The sequence below is a fragment of the Falco biarmicus genome, chromosome 7 (assembly GCF_023638135.1).
Source record: "Falco biarmicus isolate bFalBia1 chromosome 7, bFalBia1.pri, whole genome shotgun sequence".
Lineage (NCBI taxonomy): Eukaryota > Metazoa > Chordata > Aves > Falconiformes > Falconidae > Falco > Falco biarmicus.
Genome location: NC_079294.1, coordinates 51,296,717 through 51,315,863, shown reverse-complemented (window position 1 = coordinate 51,315,863; position 19,147 = coordinate 51,296,717). Strand labels below are relative to the sequence as shown.

Genomic DNA, 19,147 nt, shown 5'->3' with positions numbered 1-19,147 from the left:
GTGCAGCTTTCTAATGAGGCCACTGCATAAAACCAGGCTTCCCAAAGTGTGGTTAGGAAACGCTAGTTTTGATGTTTCTCAATGCTAATTGAAGTTAATCCGTTATAAAATGGTTTTTAAATATACAAACACAGAGTGCTGATTTCATAGGAAACTACATTCTGTGCATCACACAGATGCTTTCTTGCTAATGGAGCTGTTTGCACTGTGCTCCTCCCAGCGTTTAAAATGCGTGGCTCACGCTATTTGCATACTGGTCAGGCTCTTGCTTTTCAAATTCTGCTCTGCTTTTTACTTTCACTACTACGTTCATCACTGACTTCTTTTATGGTGGCTTTCAGTACCTCAGCATTGCATGGATAGTATCTTCTATAGCTTTCCTGTAGGATGCGGAACTATCATTCCATTTTACAGATGGAAAATTTAGCATGGAAGTGCAGAGATCTGCTAATTTGAGATACCCTATGATCTGCTGATCTCTCAAATTCTTGGCATTGTGTCACACTTGATATGCTTGAATTTCCCATTTCCTTCAGTTGCAACAGAGGGCAAGTTATATAGCACAGTGCTAAGTCAGACACAGAAAACAAGGAACAGCAAACTTACTTTCAAAACTCTGACTATCTTTACTAAGTACACTGTGTCACTGTTTTCCGGGGGGACATGTGTGCAGTCTTAATCGGTCATTCTGAATGCCGTAGAGATTTTGTGGGAAGCAGTGTATTAAAACTTGAAACATGCATACAGACAACTTCAGTCCTTGCCCTTCCTTGTGTTTCACTATTTTTGCAAGCTAATGACTTATTATGCCGTGTATTTATGAAGAATGAATGAACATTTATTAATAAATAACGAGTATTTCTTCTCATTAAATACAGCAGTTTTCATGTAAGTGTTTGCTGTGTCTGTGTGTATGCATGCAAACTCTTTGGTAAAAACCGAGTAGAAGAAAACTTGCATTAAAAACATAATTTCTGTAAGTTTATTAGTATTGCCAATTATCAAATCATAATGCCCGTATAACTTAATGACAGTGTTAGCTATTAGCAGTTTAAAACCATTGTTCTTAAATGCTCTGTTAAAAACATGTCTGGATTTTTTCACTCAATGCCAAGAACAATTTTGAAACAGAACCAAGGGGAAGTAGTTTACAGTAACAGTTAGACCTCTGGAGCGCACTGTATGCAGGATGTCTACTAATATGACTTACAGGCCATTTAAAACATTTAATCCACTAGTAAATCTGTCTGCAAGTTTCATCAGAGTTTTCATTTGTGTTCTAGTTGAGCTCTTTCTTTCTTAAGTGAGAGAAAGAACCTAAACATTCTCATAATTGCTGTGGAGTGCTGGAGAAGGTGGGTAAGGAGAGGGATGGTTTATCATGCCTTCATATCCCAAAACCAAAATGAAAATGAGTGTTCTTTATTTTTTAAATCCAAAGTTTTTTCTGCTGTGAAGTTAAGATTATGCATGTGTATCTGTAGTATCTTATTACAGGAAAGCCACATCATTTTAACAGTACAGGCATCAGGAGGACTCCATCCCACTAAAAAAGTGAAGCATATGGAATGTAGCATTTTAATAGGGAAATAGGAAGAAATTGCCTGAACTTATTCATTGCAGGAATTAAAACATGAGTGTGTTTTAATTTCGCAGTTTCAGTTAATTAAATTATTTTTGTACGAGGGAGAATTATTCTGGAATTAAGACCTGTTTTGAGTTATACTTAGGAGCGGTAATTTATAGGGCTACATTTACAGCATGGACAAGGAAATATTGTGGTTGTAAATGGCATTTTCAGAAATGGAACGGCAATTGTGGTTACTGTTAAGCACAATTAAGTACTTGAATTTAGTATCAGCTCAAGTACTGTTTGTTCTCAGCAGTTTGCTCCTTGAGGTTGTCGTCCTTATTGCAGATACTTACCACATGTTTCATGGTGAACTCCAGATGTTTTTGTACTAACAGTATATTCTCAGGAAGTGAAGATAAGCACATTGCAATTGGGGACATAGATTTGTTCTTACAGACTCTGAGCCAATTCCACATTTAACAGTCCATACTCGTTCAGTCCAATAACTTGATAATGTAGTTAAGAGAGAACAGAAAACTTGAGTTTTCTGAGTAATAGCCATGTTTGCTGCTTTACACGTAACAGAATGTTCAAGTTCTGATACATGAGAACTTCTTACCTTCAGGAGGCTTGGTCTTAATGTAAAGAAAGTATATATTTTTTTGTTCATAAGACTGAATTTTCCCTTTACCTTACCAGGATGTTCTGATGAGCCTGGCCAAAGCTGTTGCAAACGCTGCTGCCATGTTAGTGCTGAAGGCCAAGAACGTAGCCCAGGTCGCCGAGGATACAGTGCTGCAGAACAGGGTCATTGCTGCTGCTACGCAGTGCGCGCTCTCTACTTCCCAGCTTGTGGCTTGTGCTAAGGTGAGTGAGGCTAGCGGTGTTCATGAGGCTGCAAGGTGTTGTTTGGAGCGTAGGCTTCTGTGTATTTCCAACAGTAACAGGCAACATACCGTGTTAATGTCATAGCTTTAGATTTATGCAGTAGCAATTTTTTTGATTAATAAATAGTCACCCCTAACAGTAGCAGTCAGGAGCCCAGAAGATGTGAGGTGTTGCTGTAATCCCCAGGGAATGTTCACAAATAACAAAGCCCATCTGATGAGTTACTAATATTGATAAAATAAAAACGTAAAAAATATTAGTTCAAGAAGCACAGCTTGCCTGGGGAACACTACAGCCTCTGGAACACTTTTTATCTTAAAAATCGATGAAAAAAATAATCAATTAAAAAATTAAACAGTTCATATTTCCTACTTAGATGCTGCTTTGAAGTCTGCAGTGTAGTCTTTTGCAGGGAAATGGGTTTTCAACTCTTGTGAAATGTCAGGAAGGTTTGTTTTAAAATTAATAGCCAATATTAGATATGCAATTTTCAATATTTTCTACTTCATTTCTCTGGCTGCGAGGGCTTTTTGTAATTCATATATATGAATTTTCACTGTTTGGAGTTGATGTTCTTATTGCCTGTGAATTCCTTCAGTGTGGCATAAGACATAAGGCATAAGTGGTATCCATCCTGTTTTCCTCACAGGACACGCACAGTATTCCCATTGCTAAAAGCTGTCTGGATATGCCTGAACAAAATGGGGGAGGGTTGTTTCGACTATGTAGGTTACACAGTTTATTACTTGTCTTGTGGCTTCAGAAGTAGAATGTTGTTTGGCTTGTGCCAAGCACAAGTTTTATTAAAAACAAACAAACAAACCCAAAAAAAACCCCCAACCACAAACAAAAGGCTGATATAAGATGGGTTTACAAGACCAATTCCAATTAAGATTTCATTTTATTTGGAATTCCAGTCTACAAGAGTCTGCCAGTGGATGTAGTTACTCTGGAGGAGTTTGGCCCGTGCCTGCCCTGCAGAGCCACTGTCTTGTGTTTTCTCAGTTTACTGAACATGCTGCTGAAGAAGCATGAACAAGGTGGAGGCATCCATTCTCAGAATCTAAATTGAGATTATACTAATGATATGCAGAGCCCAGATTCCTAATCTAGATTTCTGAAGCTACCTATTTAAATATTCTATTTCAGGGTTTTCTGTCTAGGGAAAACAGGTAAATTAAAGATTAAAAACTAATGTAGTGGGTGTTTCACTTGTTAGGAGTTAGGAAATTTGCAGACAAGCCTTTTCTGAATGCTTTGTGTCCCCTCCCATGCAGGTTGTGAGTCCCACCATCAGCTCTCCAGTGTGCCAGGAGCAGCTGATTGAGGCAGGGAAACTGGTAGACCGTTCAGTGGAAAACTGTGTGAGGGCCTGCCAGGCTGCCACAGACGACACCGAGTTACTGAAGCAGGTCAGTGCGGCTGCCAGCATCGTCAGCCAAGCCCTGAATGACCTCTTGCAGCACGTCCGCCAGTTCGCAAGCAGGGGAGAGCCCATTGGACGCTATGACCAGGCTACAGATACCATCATGTGTGTCACAGAGAGTATTTTCAGTTCGATGGGAGATGCTGGTGAGTTTCTCTAACAGGCGGTAGCTTTTCACGACTCAGAGATGTGCATGTTTCAAATAATGCAAGTGAAAAACCTTCTCTGAAGCGTACTCTGCTTCTAGGCTAGTGCTGTCGTTGATGGGTAGTCATTCAGCAGATAACATGCAATCAGCAAAATGCACGTAGTGATGTGCCAGATAGAATCAATATTCTGTGAAAACAGTCAGTGTCGTGCTAACGGATCACTGTGAAGTTTTGTCTTGGTTTCTACCACTGCTTCGCTTCACAGAATTGTGTAGCAATTTCTCATCTCCAAATACGAAGACAGGTACCTGGGTGAATAATTCCCAGTGACTGATTTAATTACGTGTAGATTTTGTTGTAGGCTTTGGAACTAACATCTGCTTTTCCCTATGATGTTTCTAAACTGTACAGCTTCTAGAATCAACTAAAACTTGAGATGCCTAACATCTAACTGATCCACTCTGAATTTTTAGTGAAGAACCAGTAAATTACTTAGAATGGTGAAATTTCAATAGTTACAAATGTTATGAAGTAGCAACAGTGAGAAGAGGCAGTATCAACTTGAAATTGAGGCAATTCATAGAAAGTTTAAAATGGGATCAGTTTTTAAAAGCTGATTTTTTAAATAGTGAGTAGCATGGTTTTCCTTAGGGTTAGGGTTGGGCTTTTCTTTCATGTTATTTAACTGCAAGGCCAGGAACGGAAATATTTCAGTCACGGTTGTATTCACGTTACAGTCGATGTGATCAAACTGATCTTTTGTTGTAGAGTCATCCAAGTTATTACATTTAAAATTTTTAAAACATGCACAGGAATGTTTGCCAAACCACCCTTAATCTTTGAATTGAAAGCTGTGGAAAAAGTTTTCTAATGCTCTGTAGCTATCCTAAGGAATGTAATGACTGTAGATGTGCACAGGAAACCATGTCAAGTTTTATGTTTAGCTGTCGCTTATGATTCAGCTTCTGCACAGAAGAATGCGGTGAAAGAGATGATCTCGTAGAGCATTTATTTTCTACTCACAGTCAAATATCTTGTTGTGCAATACTTCATTTTTAGTAGAAGGCATTCAAATTCCAGTCTGTGTTTCCAGTTTATCATTGCACTCCTGCGGTCACAATTTTAACGGGAGAGAGACTCTGGCTTGTGACTGCTGTATTGTTGCCCAAGCAGGTTATACTTTGTTTGATTTACTGGCTTAGTACTATAAGAAAGGGCACTCAAAGGGATTTTTTTCAAGTGGAGTATTTGGACTGGGAGCTGAGTTAGCCAATCTTGGTAAAAATTTTAATTGCCAAAATGCATGTTGGGACATAGTTGATGAAAGCAAGAAGACTTAAATTTTTTTGCCTATGCCTGACCAGAGGAGCCTGGTAAGAAGGCATTTAATTCTGAAGCCCACAAGTAACCTTGAGAACACGTGAGAAAAATGCTGCTTTGGTTTTCTTTCCCATGATTTCTTAAGAGCATTTGAAAAAAATGAGGCCTTAGACCCGGACACAACTTACTTGATAACCTACAGAAAGTGAAAGGCTTTATGGGTTCACGTCTGCTATGAAGGAGGTCAAGTGTATGTGTTAGTGACCAAATGAATTCGCTCTAGAAGGCGTAGGTATCCACTTCAGAAGCGTTGTTGTTCCATCTCTTTGCTTCACCATGACTGGAACACGACTCCAGTATCTTAAATGTACACCTTGGGTTTGTCCAGACCCACCCACCTGGTGCTGAGTCCCTTCTGACAGAGTTCTTACCTTTATGTTGGGCAGAAGGTGATTCCCTAAAAGAAAAATAGGTGAAAGATGGGTAATTTTTATTTAAGGAGTGAAATCTTGGCTGTAATTTGAAAGCAAAATTATTAGTCCTCACTGGGCCAGGAGTTTCCTTGAACTATATATTCAAAATTACCTTAAAGTATTGATTTTTGGGTTTTGTCTTGCTATCTAGAATGCAAACATTACATTTTGTTCTTAATCTCCACTGCAGCAGTTTCTTTCGTGTTGCGCTCTGAGGTTTTATTTATGAAGTGTCTAAGCTATGAACTCTTTGTGTATCATTTTCAAGTCAAAAGAATACTTCAGCAAATGTAACTTTATTTTCATCTTGTTGAGATGATTTTTGAAACTGCAACTGAAATGCAGAGAGAAATTAAGTAAAAATAGAATTGTATGCCATAGGTGAAATGGTGCGGCAGGCCAGGGTGCTGGCTCAGGCCACTTCTGATCTTGTCAACGCGATGAGGTCAGATGCTGAAGCGGAAATCGACATGGACAACTCTAAGAAGCTTCTGGCTGCTGCAAAGCTCCTGGCAGATTCCACAGCCCGCATGGTTGAAGCTGCAAAGGTACCAGGAAAATGAGCTAACCGTCAGCGTAGAACTGTATGGTTAGACGCCAGGAAGGGACGGGATGTGGGATAGGATGGATAGGATCTGGCTGATAGTAGGGGTGGTTTTTCTTATCCTGTAAATGTTGGACATTGAATGACTTATGCTAGGTATGTTCAGAAAAAACAATTAATTAGTTGGGGGTGGGGGGTGGGTGTTAGAAACCCTTATTGCACTGCTTTGCTGCCCTGTGTGCAGGGAGGTCGTGACTCAAGCATCTAGGGCAGCTCCCACCAGCTGTAACCGTGGTAATGGGAAGTCTTGTACCAGTCCTACCAAAAGAAGTGGAACAGCAAACCCATGGCTGTCTCTTATGAATATCACTTACAAGAGCTGTTAACAGAGCAGCTCTGCCTGTGTTTGTCTTAGGGACGGTTCCCTCCACCTGGGGCATCCTACTTTTTTTGTGCCCTGCCATCCCACCCTGTTCTCACGAGAGGGGCGTATATTTAACATTTTCTTCCCCTTCTGTGATAGAAACCTATTTAAATACACTGGGGAGGAATATGTTCGTTGAATTGTTTCCCAGATCCTGCACTTAAATGGTTTTTACAGATCAGGGCCAGCCATTCTGCTAGGGCTCTAAAAGGCCCATTTGCCTGGCTACGGGGCATGTCCTTGACCTTCCAGTACTTTCTCAGACTTCAGATGAAGGAAACCTACTGTGTTAAATCTCAAGGGTTGGACTGCAGTTTTATTGAAAGGTGTATTGAATCGAGAGATTTAAAACCTGTTGTTGTTTGGGGTTGTTTTTTTCAAAACCTACGTTCATCAAAGTACGTTAGTAGAGATCATAGTGGAAGTAGTGTACAAGGCTTTTTTCCAAGCGCCTCAAGCAGTATATGAAGCAAAAGTTCAGCTCCCTTCCTCAAAGTACCTAACGTATATGGGAACAACCTTGTACTAGCTATAAATTTTCCACTTCAAATTCTTGTAACATTTTAATGTTCTAACTTTGGTTAAGATAATATGAGGAAAATAAAGGCTGATTTAGCAGACACTGTCTAGAACTAAAACCTCGATATTTATCTACCTTTTCTCCAGGCACTTTTACTGAGGCTCATGGTTTTTGCTCTGAAATTTTGTGCAGGGAGCTGCAGCCAATCCTGAAAATGAGGATCAACAGCAGCGTCTGAGAGAAGCAGCAGAGGGACTGCGGGTTGCTACAAATGCTGCTGCACAGAATGCCATCAAGAAGAAAATTGTCAACAGATTAGAGGTTGTAAACTAGATGTTGTTGAAATTTTGGTTTATTCTGTTTTGATAATTAGTACCTGTAGATAATTTCAAGCAAGTAGAAGTGCATATTTCAGGAAGAGTGCTAGGCACAGAATGATAGCACTGTAAGCTCAGTTCCAGAACACAAGGCTTGGAATTAGGGATGCTAGCATACCATACCATAGTTCTCAGACAAGTGAGCACTTGTGTTACTGAGGCAGTGAAGTGGTGTAAGAATTTGACTCAGAAGGCATTTGATGGTGACTTAGTCATAGAATTAGAACAGCTGAGGTTTCAAACAGCTGAGCTGAAACTACTTCATTACTGTTTTAATTTATCTGTATGATCTGTCATTTACACACAATATCATTTGATGGTTTTACTAGTATATCTGCCAGAGTTTCATGTAAATTTCCATACAAAGAAATGTTGAATTGCAACATATCCAATTAAACCAGTAAGTTATTCAGAGAATCAAAGAAGCAGAAACAGAAGTGGAAAGATACGTTTTATCTCATAGTACAGCCTAGAGAGAGAAAGGCAATTTACTGTGCACTGCAGCTAAAACCTCTCTGAAGCTTGTCTTGTAGGCAAGGTTTGATCTTCCTATTCTCAGCTGAAATGTAGAAAAGACAGATTAAAAAAAAAAAGCCTTTTGTAATTCCTAGTTTCCAGCTGTGGTTTTACATTAATCTGATTTAAATTCAATGAGATTAGACAAACAAGGAGACCTAAATACAACAAGGAGACCTAAGTAGGTAACCATGTTCCAGAAGCGCATTTACATTGCTGTATCTGGCTAGTACCAAAAATCAGGAGTATTTCAGGAAATAAAAGCTGACGTCTCAATTTCTGAACTGCATGCAAGAAAGCTTTATAGAAAGGGCATTTTATTTGGTTTACTGTTACAATGTATACTGCCTCACAAAGGAGTGAAATGTGTAACGATGAGAATGAACTTCATGCTTGCCTGTATTTAGTGGGCCAGTTGATAATAACACTCCCAGATATTTGGAAAAGGTCTTCCCACGGGGTGCTTTTAGACTTAGTAATACCAGTATTTTGTACCTCTGTATCACTTTAGTATCTTTGCTTTCGCCATAGAGCAATCTCAGCAAAATCAGTAGAAGCTGGCTCCCTTGAGTCGGCAGTCAGAGGTGTTAATGTAGCAGTGTGTGTACTTGGCCTGTTTGCTCTGGCCTTTTTTGTAAGGAGCTAATTGATTAGACCATTTCTGCTGTCTGTAATTGACTTCTTTTGGTAATGCTGCAACATAAGCTGTGAAGGAGTAAGATCTTAGAATCCTTCTCATTCCACCCTTTTCTTTATTGGCGAATTAGAGGTGAGACCAGTATTCAGCTCATTTTCACCTTGAGAGAAAAGCAATCCTGAGTTTCCTTAAGGTAAATCAAATTAATCAAGGGTTGTAATGATTTAATCTGTCAAAGTTACCTGTATTATGTATTTCATCCTCTGAATTACTCGGACTTGTAACCACTGATTTAACTCTGTTCCTTTTTCCTCAAAGATTGCGGCTAAACAAGCTGCAGCTGCTGCCACTCAGACTATTGCAGCTTCTCAGAATGCAGCGGTCTCAAATAAGAACACAGCAGCACACCAGCAACTTGTGCAGAGCTGTAAGGTAAACACATCGCAACCCAAAGCCACTGACAAAAAACTCTTGAACTCTGCTTTGTGGGGAACTAAATATCACCTTCTGTAATAATAGTGTTGCAACCTCGAAAGGAGTGTTTTTAGTAAAATAAAAATCCCCAAACCAAAAACCACACCATACACATTCATCTCTATGGATTCTGTATGCCCCATCCCCATCCCTGGAAGTGTTTGAGGCCAGGTTGGATGGAGCTTTAGGCAACCTGGGCTAGTGGAAGGTGTCCCTGCCCATGGCAGGGGGTTGGGACTAGATGATATTTAAGGTCCCTTCCCACCCAAACCATCTATGATTCTATGATACAATTCCATGATTCTGGAGAACCCTCATTTATTGTATTATCCATGGTTTGCATGTGTTACTGTATGGAGAGCTTGGAAAAGCTGAGCTACTCTGTAGTTCTTGGCTGTTACAAATACCCCTGCAAACACCTTACTAGAAAGGACCAACAGGCTTGTATATCTCAGCATGTACCTGTTGAGTAACAAACACTTCATCTGAAGCAAGTGCTATGAGTAAAAGTTTTGACAGAGCAGTCAGCCACCCTGTGCATGCAGAGCTGTGCTAGAAGCACTGTGCAGAGGGCTCCGGTTGCTCAGAGATTTGTTCACTGGCGAGAAGCCCTGGCCCCACGTTCAGCACATGAGCGCGCTTTGCAGCAGGTGAGTAGCAGTGTGAGCATCACAGCAGGCTATCCAATGGTACATGCAGTGAAGTGGGGCTGCTGTGGAGTGAAGGTAACCTTTGAATTTTTCACAACTAAGGGTGGAGTAGCGGTAATACTTTGTACTGTAACAGAGTGAAATCCTTCTTTAACATATAGGTTATATAATCGGTTATATAACTAACAGCACCGATCCTGCTATTCTGATGTTCAGCCTACAGGCAACTGGGACCTTAAATATCACTGTAAAAAATAAGTTATAGATCTTACTATGGGGTTAACGTGATTTCTAGCTTGAAGTTAAGGCTGCCAAGACCACAGATTTCAAGGTATGCCTGAAGTCAAGCACGTTTTTATAGTTCCAAACTAGAGTTTGGTGAGAAGCTATTCTCTTTTGTGTTTAAGCTACATTTGGCAGCTTAATTTCTAGCTCTGACTAATGTTGCTTGAGGGTTTTTAAAGAAATTGCATTTAAGCAAAAAATTGAATAAGACAATAGAATGCAAAAGGGTTTTCTTCTGGATGGAAGAGCAGTTATATAGGGAAGGAGAAGAAAACCATTAAAGAAGGCATCGTTAAAAGCCACATTAACATTCAGCAATTACTTCTCGGCATGGTGGTAATCCTAAGTAATGTTGGAATTAAATAGGGTAGCTGTACATCTCAAAATTGTGTTGTAGGCAGCTGCTATTTCAGTATGAATTAAAAAAAAAAAGGCAAGCTGATTCACTGTATTGTTTACAGTTCATTCTAATTTGATCTTGATGATGATTTATTAGGTAGCAGAGAAGATCTGATACTTTTTTTCTAACTTTTTTGGGGAGGAAAGGAGAAAAAAAAAGAGTATTGCACTGCTGAAGTGAGTGTTATTATGAAATGGATGGACAAGGAGCATGAATCTGGGCAGTCCAGGAGTAAAGTTATAGCAATACACACTTCAGAATGCTCAAGCCATACTATAAAGTTTGTATTGTTAGAAGTCAAGGAGAAGTAGGCTGAGGTGCTTGTGTGTAAAGCTTTTTCTGAAAGCAAGACATAATCTTAAAAAATCTGTCACCTCCACTACTGGCATTTGAACATGCAGAGGAAGTAATTCAAAATACTTTGTGTACATAATCCTGCAGAAAAATCTTAGGTTGTAGGGTCTTTAATGAGTAGCTTGAATAAAGATTTCTTAAGTAGAACATCTCTGAAAAATCCTATTGTGTATTAATTCAGTTCCATAGAATCCTAAACAAATTCTGTGAAGGCACAAGCGTACTGTACCTGTGAGTACTATAAGTTCTTTAAGGGGGGTAGGGAGAGGGCTTGCTTTAGTGTCAGAGGGTTTTGAGGTTTTATTTATCTACTAAAAGCTTTTCCCTTTGTCTATTGCAGAATGTTGCAGACCACATTCCTCAGTTGGTGCAGGGTGTGAGAGGAAGTCAAGCTCAGGCAGAGGACCTCAGTGCCCAGCTTGCTCTAATAAATTCCAGCCAGAACTTTCTTCAGGTGAAGTGAATCAATCATTGTAGTAGATTCCGTCAGAGCAAAAAGCATTTTTTAGTGCTGTATGTTTTCATGCGTTATAAAGAAGCAGTAAACTGTTAAGAACCATGTAAAGAAGTCTATTACTGACTGTGAATCATAGCTAAGGATAATTTAGTTCCTCAGATCAGATGGCTGAAGTATGCTGAATCTGTGGTGAGTGAAAACTGCCAAAACTGAGGATAAAAGTAACAAGAAAACTCCAGTGTATGGAGAAGAGGCATTCATTGCGGTAGCACTTGCCCTCTGGGAAAGAGTTTAAAGAACCAGATGGAGAGAATTCAGCATCTTTCTAAGCAGAGGTCTGAATGTGTGAGAACCTTTCTTAGTGAAGGTAAAGTTAATGTTACAGCAGCAAGCTCCAGAATTCTTCGCAAGTAGATACTAGCCTGCATACGTAATGGATCTTGATTGCAATTTTGAACAAAACACAACATTTGACTGTGTGCTTCTTCCAAAACATCTTAAAAAAAAATATTGATAAAATACTGACCATTGGTAACAAAACTATTGGGTTTATTGTGGACATTAAAGAAACAAATAGAAGAAACCAATTCTTCATGTAATGACTTATTACTTGGCACCAGTTAGTCCTGCTGTAATGTGGTTGCTGTTAGCAGGTTCTGTATGGTCCCATGTAGGCAGAGGTATCACAAGCCATGCCTCTGCTCTGAGTATTTTGCTGCATGATTCCCTTTGGGGTCATTAGAATGATCCATCTCCCCTGGGGCTGTGTATGTGTACCACAGTGATGGTGAGAATCAGCAAATTATTTTATTTGTGTTAGCAGCAAAGCCTGCAAAGAGTAATTTCTTGAATTATGGTTCTCAATTTATGGAATTTTGGAAGAGTTTAATATTTAGAAACATTGAGACAAATTTGCCATCTGTGCCACCTGGACCTGCTCATACCACATGGGTGCTGAATGGCGAAACTACACATTTAAATTCTTTAAAGTAGTCTGCATGTACACGAAGGCCTCGGACAGATATTGGTACCAGTGAGGTAGTCGTTGTACCGGTAACGCTCAAACGAGTCCTGCTGCAGAGGACACTGTAATGTGGAATTACGAGGGGGTGCAGCACACAAATGAAAGGCTGGGATCTAGAAGGTGCATGGTTAAGGAGCAGGGTAGTGCATTAAATGGTCATTATAGAAAACCTAGAAACCTCGTGAGTGTGTGAATGGAGGAAGCATTTTGTTTATTGAATCCTAAGTCGCCTTTAAAGAAAATAAGCTGGTAAACCAATTGTGTTCATTGCTCTTCTTTGAACAGCCTGGAAGTAAAATGGTGGCATCTGCTAAAGCTGCAGTCCCCACTGTGGCTGATCAAGCAGCAGCAATGCAGCTGAGTCAGTGTGCGAAGAACCTTGCTACCAGCTTAGCTGAGCTACGAACTGCCTCCCAGAAGGTGGGTAAATGCTTTAATGCGTTAACCAGCTAAAGCCAGATGGCTGGGATCGTGGTCACAGGCTTGTCCTGCTTGACCCACTGCGTCTCCCCCAGGGAATGGCTCGTGCTCCGGCACTGTTCGCTTCTCAGTGTTGCTTTTTGTGCACAGTTTGCTTAGACTCCCAGGTGGCTTCTGTGTCGTGATAGAAACGGGAGGGAGAAGTGATGAGAAAACTGAAAAGCTTGTGCTACCCTTTCCCTACAAGAAAGACGGGAGCAGGGTGTTTGCTGAGCAGCAGATGAAAGATCTGAGCTGCTGTAACACCTGGAGTAGAGTGGGGAAAGCGGAGTGCTCTGCCGTGCACCTGCCAAACTGGGACAGCACTCTGTGAGCAGCGTTGTGACTGTGAACTAGAGCTCATCTCCAAAATTCAGGGACGCAGAAGCTATCTCTGTTTCACCACAGATTTCTAAATGATGTATGGGTTTAAAAGATCAGTGGGAAGTGCGTGGGTTTGTTGGGGGTTTTTTTTGTGTGTGTGTGTACACTGAGGCCCAAACCCAGGATTGTAGCATATAGGCTGGCTACACCTGAGCTGATGTTAACGTTTCCAGCTCGAGTACTGGTGGCTGTGGGCTGCCACATCAGAGGGTTCACTGTGACTTCAGTCACGATGCATGGTTAGGCTCTGTAGGAAGCGAAATCGGGACTGCAGCCGTTATTTTCTCAGTACCTGGAGTGGCCAGTGGGAAGGTGATGTGTACGCAAGCCAGCTGTGTCTCTTTCCCCTGGTGTCTCTTAACTGTGTGTTGTTCTCTTCACAAGCTAGGAATACTGTGCGGGAGTTTGGAAGCTGTGATGTAGAACAAAGTGCCCACAGTGACCTCTAAAGTCATGAGAGCAATAATTTGGGAGGGGGAGGTTATATCTGAAGCATTTACTCTTTCTGGTGGTGGCTTACAGCTGCTGACAGTGCTGTTGATCTGATCTCTGAATAGGCTCACGAAGCGTGTGGCCCGATGGAAATTGACTCTGCTCTGAATACAGTCCAGACTCTCAAAAATGAACTGCAAGACGCGAAGATGGCAGCTGTGGATGGACAGTTAAAACCTCTGCCAGGAGAAACTGTAATTGAGGAAGGATGTTCTTCATTTAAAAACAAACAAACAAAGTTAGCTGTTAAAAAAATTTAAATACTAGAGTCAAAACAAGTCATGAGGCTTTGGGTAATGGTGATACTGACAGGATTTTGCACTAATTCGCTTAAAAAGAATATATATTCCTGCTACAGCAGAAGCATGTTCTGTAGCAGAATTACTCATAGGACTGTAGGGACTCTGTCTCTATTGTACAAATTAGCAGCAGCAATGTTTCACTCATTTCTTGTCGCAAATAATTTCTTTTCAATAGCGACAAAGATGAGAACTCAATAGTTCTAAGGCTACCAGTCCTGGTAGGCTTAGAAAGTGAAATGTTTTATTTGGCAAAATCCCCCTTCTCCTCAGATGAAGGTAATGATTTCCATTACTAATTATAAAATAGTTTTGTTGGTTTTGTTACTTAATATGTTAATTTATTTCATCATGGACGGGGAAAACATGCTAGTCAGGTTTCAGAGATACTGTGTGCGTGTTCAGTAGCTGAGATACAAGATTGGTTTCTGTGGAATGAGGAAATTTTTAATATTACTTTTAAAAAAAAGCATGTTTTAGTTGAACTTAAACAAAGAATTTTGTCCTTTGCAATTTTTCACAGCTTGAGAAATGCACTCAGGACCTGGGAAGCACATCCAAAGCAGTCGGTTCATCAATGGCCCAGCTGTTAACTTGTGCTGCTCAAGGCAACGAGCACTACACAGGTAGTGTTTTATGCATAATGTGTCTGCAAAACCTCTGCTTTCTGTAAAATACTTGATAGAAGGTTTTCTTATTATAGATTACTTAAACCAAGCCATTACTACTTTTGGTTTTGGGTGGGGGGGTTCTTTTGGTGATAGTGAATTGTGGCAGCTTCCTGGGAATTGCTGGTGTAAATAATGTGCTTCGTAGAAGAATAGTGTTGCAATGTGCTGCGTGTCTGTATATAATCAGAGTAGATTGAAACATCTGTTGTTTTTGTAAATACACGCCACTGGAACTCTGTGAAGGAGAGAACTAAAATGTAGTGCAATTGAAAGGTCAATGCCACTGGAAATGTTGCTGTCTCCTTTCAGAAGGTTATAAGAGTCTGGATATTTTTTGAAGCACAGGATGCAAACATACTCAGGATAGCTTGGTGACGTTTAAAACTGCATCTCTTACTAAATGTTACCAGTTTGCATGTATAATGTAATTTCTGACTCATTGATCACATTTGTGTAGTTTGAGTTAAAGCCAACAGAGAATGTGGGCACACAGATTCTGCAGTTTGTTTTTGTACCTATACTTCTAGAAACCAGGAACACCTTAATAAGGAAAAAGCTCCTTGCAGGAGGGAAAAAAGGTTTACTCTTAGGTGGTAAAATGTTCTCTCTCCTTATTTCTGTAAGGAACAGAAGCTGTTGATGCAAATGCTACTGTAGTTTTTTTTTAAATATTGCTGATGAAATCCATTATGGCAATTACCACGTAATTGGATGTAATTGCATCAGGGCTACATAACTTAGTTACTTCCATTTGAAGCAGGTGTACTTGCATGAAGATGGCTCACATTTCTATCACATAGTTGTGCAGAAGTTAGCACTGGGTATCTGGCAAAGGAATACGGATACTTTGCAGCCGATACCGAATAACTCAATCTAGTAGCTCTCTTAACATCAGGCTGTAAGAGCTGTTTGGTTGGGAAATCCTACAAAGCAATGAGTTCCTTTCCAAAGTTCATGTAACTATTTCCTATCTCATACTGTCTTGTTATGCTGTTAACTGTGGTGTGCTCAAGCAACCACCAAGTGTTTGCAGGTGTTATGACATTCTGCTGTTTCTCTGTGATAGAAGTTTTTTACTGTTTAATAATTCCCTCTTGTCTGCAGCTGTCACAGTAGGTTTCTTTTCATTTTATACTGAAAGTCACTGTAGTGGATAAAAGGAGCACCGAGCTGAAAGCATAACAATCAGACCTTTTTGTTTAGTGGTGGTGTGATATATTAAGTCAAATGTAAAAGATGCTTACTGGTATTCTAAATAAAGGGAACAAAATGTGTGGGTATTTTCCCTGAAATTTTCTTTACATTAAGAATGTAAAAAGCAATCTGTGGTTTGTCAAATAGAAAAGTGATAACGGCAGCGTAGGCAGTACTGTTTCTCTGCCTAGCCTGGCTGTAGTTTGACATATAATATCACTTGCTTTTCATTATCTTCTAAAGTTTCTGCATTTAAAAACGTTCAGTTGATAGGAAGAGAAAATGTCAAGAGGCACTGGTGTTAAATTGCCAACAGGGCTACTTTGTGGGTTGTATTTGGTTGTGATGTACCAGCTTTGTGAACATTTCCAATAGGTATGTTAGAATGTTCTAATTATTTTTAATGCCTAGATATGGATAACCAAGAGGTCTTGTACAGCAAATGTGAACCTTTGCTGTAGCTTTCTTTTGGTAGGAGTAGTGATTTATCACTCAAAATATGCCACCTACATTAATTGCATATGTTGTTGACTAGACTATGTGCAAATTAAGGCCTTTTAGAAGGCTATTTTATATTGGTTTTCATTAAGGGCTGAATTAAATTCCCAAAATAGAAGAATGTGGGACCATTATTCATACAGTCGTATGCCTTGGTGCTAGAGCTGATGAATGTCTTGTAACGTTGGCCAGAAACTAATTTCGTGATGTCCTTCCTCTTTGTGACTTCATTCAGTTTGTGCTTGTACTCAAAAGTGACATTAGGTTATATCAAGTTGTATCAACCTTAATGATCTCTCTTTATGCTTTTAATTGCTCGAACTTACTGTTTCTCTGTTTGCTCTCTAAAAAAAACAAAGTTGCGTTTTCAGAAGTGGCAGAGATGCTGTGGCTCTAAGTCATGTACACCGTTCTTGCAGACAATCACTTTCCCCCATAGGTTAGAGTATGAGGTTTTCCTCATTTTCAGGTTTTAGATTTTCTTCTTTTTCAGTGCTTCACTAAGGTTTAGTCACTGATGTAGAGCTGTGCCTGGAATGTGTTTTTTGGGGTACAATTTTTGCTTTATGGCTGCCCTACAGGCATTTCTCTAGGCAAAAGATGCTGTATATTTCAAATGTGCTTGTCTTTGAAGACTTCCTTTAAAACTGAATTTGCAATGTTGTTTTGCAATGGGATCATTACCTGTGAATTCATCTGTTATAAAATACAAAGATCATCTTTAAGGGTACTAATAGAGTCCTTGATTAAATCTGAACATAGGAGTGGCAGCCAGAGAAACTGCTCAGGCTTTGAAGACTTTGGCTCAGGCAGCACGAGGGGTTGCAGCATCTACTACCGACCCTGTGGCAGCACATGCCATGTTGGATTCAGCAAGGGATGTCATGGAAGGCTCTGCTATGCTTATTCAGGAGGCAAAGCAGGCCCTGGCTGCACCAGGGGATGCAGACAGTCAGCAGAGATTAGCCCAGGTAAGTTGGGACTTGAGCAGCTACATGAATTGTCAAACACCCCGTGAAATTACTTAGAACACAGCATTCAGTAATGAGAGAGAAGAACAGAAAATAAGGCTGCAAGGAGTGTCAGCTTTCTGTTCCTTCCAGCAGCTCTCAGGTAGTAACATCACACTTACGTTAAGCCGTGCAGATGGTGCGAAGTACGATATTTTAGGCATCTTTTAGAAAAATAAACTTACACAAAGATGCAGTTAACAACATTTGAGTAGGCTACTTGATTGCAAAAATGAAACAGCTGTTAAAATGCTCATTCTCAGGTGAAGGACCTGTATTCAGGTTACATTCACAGAGTGAATGCGTCTTCTCTACACATGGCACCACTGCCTGTGAAGACTTTAGGGAGTAATAGGCACCTTTTTTACTGGTTCGAAAAGTTCTGTAATTGGCCTGTATTTTAAGTAATTTCTTAAAAGGAGATATTTGTTTTACTCAGGACTTTGGAAAAAGTAGCATGCAAAGGGTTTCTGTGATTAGTATATGGTTAACTCCAGGGGCATTCCCTTACCTGCAGTGCTGCAGCATTTACCCCAGGTGCCAGGTGCAGCTGTGGAGCTGCCCTGCCAACATGATCCTGTCAGAGGGCTGAGCATAAATAATTACTGCCAGACTGCAGGTGAGCAAAGCAAGAAAGTTGCAAGCCTCAAAAAGGGTCCTGTTAGAATCGGAATGTAGGAAACGCTGGCTATAGAATGTGCCTCCGCTGAATGACCGCTGAAGCCTTTCTCTGTGTGGATGTGTTTACTTATGTGTTGCAGGTGGCAAAAGCAGTGTCTCACTCCTTGAATAACTGCGTGAATTGTCTGCCTGGACAAAAGGATGTGGATGTGGCCTTGAAGAGTATTGGGGAATCTAGCAAGAAGCTCCTCGTTGATTCGGTAAGATGTCTTTTAACATAGAAATAAATTTTAGAGAACTGAAAAGCCCATCTGGGTTCCCCATGTAACAAATGATCATTTAGTAAATGTGCCGTAGGTATAGTTCATACAAGTTTCTGTAAGTTTATGCAACTGTAAGTAGTGGCTACTTTAGCTGAAATGCTGGTCTTCTGGTTTATGGGAAAGGTGAGATGTGGCTGTGGCTGGTGAAGGCAATATTAAAGTTGTTGTCATACATCACCATTGGTTTGTTGTTTTGAAAATGCCAACTGTGACTTAACATTTTGAAGAATATGAAAATTAGGAAATTATAATCCATCTCCCACGTAGAATTGATCAGTTTAAGGAGCAGTGTGGTCAGTCAAAGTTCGGTGCATCTATGGTCATTTTGTGTAAGGAGAAGAGTTGTTTTATTTCTGTTTAACTGCATCCATGTCAAAACCAAACACCCTTCATGCACTGGTAATTTGCTGGGCAGCTATATGATTTGAATAGGGGGGGGGCTGTACCTACCAGTGATCCTGCTACCCTGTGAATGAAGGAGGAATTGTATTTTGATATGTTTATGCAATGCCTTTTGGTAAAACCACATCAGGAGTTTAGAGTCATCATGAAGAGCTGCCGGTACTTGTGTGGCACTCTGGAAAGCTTGTTTGTGGAAGTGACTGATGACTTGGAGACCAAAATTCTCCAACTTTGCCGCTTAGTTCGTCTCTTCAAATTTTGTAGTTGAACCATAAAACAGCGATCGTCATCTCTGCCCCTTGA

At 40.2% G+C, this 19,147-nt stretch overlaps 1 protein-coding gene across 4 annotated transcripts in view; it reads left to right on the top strand.

Annotated features, from left to right (window-relative positions):
• Positions 1–19,147, top strand: part of TLN2 (talin 2) — a 203,834-nt gene that overhangs the window by 116,501 nt on the left and 68,186 nt on the right. For all 4 annotated transcript variants that reach the window (XM_056345115.1, XM_056345117.1, XM_056345114.1 and 1 more), the window contains 11 exons: positions 2,273–2,440; positions 3,739–4,033; positions 6,211–6,377; positions 7,510–7,638; positions 9,166–9,279; positions 11,351–11,464; positions 12,777–12,911; positions 13,892–14,020; positions 14,649–14,751; positions 17,251–17,459; positions 18,260–18,379. In XM_056345115.1, coding sequence (XP_056201090.1) covers positions 2,273–2,440; positions 3,739–4,033; positions 6,211–6,377; positions 7,510–7,638; positions 9,166–9,279; positions 11,351–11,464; positions 12,777–12,911; positions 13,892–14,020; positions 14,649–14,751; positions 17,251–17,459; positions 18,260–18,379 — 1,683 coding nt within the window. The remainder of the gene's footprint in view (positions 1–2,272; positions 2,441–3,738; positions 4,034–6,210; positions 6,378–7,509; positions 7,639–9,165; positions 9,280–11,350; positions 11,465–12,776; positions 12,912–13,891; positions 14,021–14,648; positions 14,752–17,250; positions 17,460–18,259; positions 18,380–19,147) is intronic.